General features: G+C 59.9%; 1 protein-coding gene across 1 annotated transcript in view; it reads left to right on the top strand.

The window, feature by feature from the left end:
• MNEG_1087 (Glycerophosphodiester phosphodiesterase GDE1) overlaps positions 1-40 on the top strand; it is a gene marked incomplete at both ends in the record, with an annotated part of 1,426 nt that extends 1,386 nt beyond the window's left edge. Inside the window, one exon of the mRNA XM_014050420.1 lies at positions 8-40. Coding sequence (XP_013905874.1) covers positions 8-40 — 33 coding nt within the window. The remainder of the gene's footprint in view (positions 1-7) is intronic.
• Between the last annotated feature and the right edge of the window lie 2,971 nt (positions 41-3,011).

Below are 3,011 nucleotides of genomic sequence, written 5' to 3'. Positions count from 1 at the left end.
GGGGCAGGCGCTCGCGGCGGCGCCGCGAGTGCTCGCGTGAGAAGGTGGCCTTGTGGCCTTCTGGGCCCATGCAGGGCGTTTTGGCAATGATCTGTTTCTCTGTTCCTCTGACCGACTGTGAACACCAAACTTGCGGTGCGAGTCGGTCGTGTACGGCATGAAGAAGCTCGCGTTTTCCGCCATGGCGGGTGCGTGCGCCCGGATATGACCCAGGGACAGGCATGTTTGTGTCCCCACTGGGCACCCTCGCGACGCATAGGTATTGGAGCGCCCATCTTATGGTGACTTTTTGGCACGCCACATGCGGCACCGCCAGGCCATGCCATATGCGCGACACTGCTCTTGCTGGCGGCAAGACGGGTCAGGGGGTCGGCGGCTGATGCACGAAACCGCCCACGCAACACACGGAGGCGGACTTTCTTGGTGCGGCGGTGTCAGCCCATGCCACGACTGCATTCGCGGATTTTCGCTGACGCTCTGTCCACATGACGGTTAGCCAGGCGTCCGATCACTTATGCAGACAGGTTGGCTGTTTAAATGGCACAGTAGCTGAGACATGATGATGCTTACGGCGTGACTGCACCCTGCGCAAAACCAATCAACTTTTGCCGTGCTCACACGCCTGACACCCATAAAAAGACATGCACCGAAGCTCTTTAGAGCACGTGCCGCCGCAAAACGTCTGCTCTCAAGGTGCTGCCTCGCTGCAAGCCTCTACATACACTGCACCAATGGGCAAGGATGAGATGGCTTCGCCTAGCCCCTCATGTGGCTTTTTTGGTAATTCTGCCGTATTTGGGGAATTCGGTGCATCGGATCTGGCAGTCTAAGGCGTTGAGCTCCCGTTTGCCCCTCCTCTGCTCGGCTTCTTCATTTTTGACGCTCACAGGACCGGTCATTGTGAGACATCAATGCCACCATCCCCTTGGGGCCCCCCAACTGCCCAGTCCGCAGCCTTTTGAATTCAAGGCATTTGCATTTGGATTTCAGCCCGCCCACACAGTGCCAAGCCTGAGCAGGTTTGACCGCACGGCGCTGACGGACTATTACCGTTGTCCCAGAGGACCGCCGCGCATGTTCGTATGTATGTGGCTGCTGGTGTAAGGCAAGCAACGGCAGGTGACAGTGGGGTGGCTTGCAAGGCCGGCAATTGCCTTACTCTCACCTCTGGGAAGTGCACTGTTTTGTTTTGTGTCGCATATGCAGCGCAGCATGGTGCAACAGCGTATGAAGGTCTGCATTACAACTGCATCCGCCTCCACAGGCAGGTCGGTTGCCGACCTGCCTACCCGCGAGCCTGTTAATGCAGCTGAAAGCCCTGGCACCAGTTGAAAACTTCGCAGGCATAGCCTGCGTGTGAACTGTGGTTGGCCCCTGGGCTCCTGCATGAGGATCAAGTAGCAGCTAACGGCTTTGGTAGTCATCGCCTGCACCTCATGGAAGTTGACCGCATGCGTACGCGTGGGACATCCATCGTAGGACCCCCCATCGTAGTGCTTGCTCTGCAACTCAATAATTGGCCACGCCCAGCAGTTGTCAGCCGGGTGCGGTCCAGTACCTGGGATGCGATGATTGCGTCACTGCAGAGCTGTACTTGATGATCATGACCTTCTCGTGCATCAAGTAGCAGGGCTGCAGCCCGTAAGTAAACTCTTACTGCTGCCTCCCAACTGCTATGCTGCACAGATCATTGACACCAGGGCAGGCCGGGGCTTTCCGAGCGAGTGGGCACCAGTGTCAGCACCGATGACACCAGCCTGTCAAGCGGTGCGGCTGCCGTGCAGAGGTTGTGTGCAGGTCACAACGGCGCTCGCACTGTCACCACGCTTGCATCACTGTGCTCTCATCGAATGGCTGCATCGCGCATAACCCGTGGGGGTGTCACCGGGCCAGCTGGAAAGTCGACCAGGATCAGTGATCGCGTTGATAGCAGCCTGGCGAGGCCGTTCCCGAGACTCAGATATTGTCCTTAGTATTTCGCGCCAGGCGGGCGCCGATCCCCGCCCATATTTCTATTCGGCGCTTCACCCACACCACCGCAGCCCAGAATAGTGAGACTGTTCGCACGGCAGCCAGGATGCAGCCTCAAAGGGGTTCGCCCACCAGGAGTAGTGCTGGCCTGCCAGGTGCGCACGCGGTCGGGCCACGGGGTCCAGCGAACGCCCTAAAAATTTTGACGGACGCGCCTGGGACGGGCGAGCCACCCGCAACAGCGCGGCTGCGATTGATGGATTGTATTTTGTCAAGGAGTCCAGCGGCATGGGGCCCCGCACAGGGCTCATCGCACCACGCGCTTAGGTCTGGGGGGCCCTCCTCACACACGGGGGCCGCCGCCGCTGGCGACCTTGCCATGTGCGCAGACTTTACAGTGGACATTGCATCCAAGTACATCTACAGAGGCTACACTACCGTGCTAAAGCACTTGCCAAAGCTCGCACTCCTCGTGGTCGCATCATCATTAGGGGTGGGTCACATTAGCAGCACCAAGCTGCTGCTGTGTCACCGAAGCAGCCGCCGCCATTCGTGTACGCCAGCCTGCTTCGCCAGTGCTGCATGTCAAGGGCTGCACGCTCCCCCCTTCCACCCACAGCTGGAGCTGTGCAACATGCTGCGCATGGGGCAGTTGTCGGCGCTCTGGAATGTGGCGCAGGAGACGAACCTAACGTTCAACCTGGTAGGAGCATCCCTGTCAGCCACGCGCGCAAAAACCCCACGGCTGGAGAGTGCGGGCGCAAGCCGCCTGGGCGCCCCGGGACGACACCGACAGGCGCGGCACCCTGGAATTCAGCAATACTCTGCGCCCCACCAGAGCCCGGTCAGGCCCCATCATGGCTCCCACCCCTGATTGCTGTGCCCTCTTCCTCATCTGCCAGGTCACCGTGGTGGCTTGCTGCTCCATGCTGCTGGCGGCGATGCTCAGCTTTTTCCTGCTGCAGACCAGACCTGTCTACCTGGTGGACTTTGCGGTCTACAGGCCGCCGGACAGGTGCGCACCTGGACTGCCGAGGGGG

Source organism: Monoraphidium neglectum (assembly GCF_000611645.1).
Source record: "Monoraphidium neglectum strain SAG 48.87 unplaced genomic scaffold scaffold00103, whole genome shotgun sequence".
Lineage (NCBI taxonomy): Eukaryota > Viridiplantae > Chlorophyta > Chlorophyceae > Sphaeropleales > Selenastraceae > Monoraphidium > Monoraphidium neglectum.
Note: the sequence above shows the minus strand (reverse complement) of the source record. Positions and strands in the feature narration are given on the sequence as shown.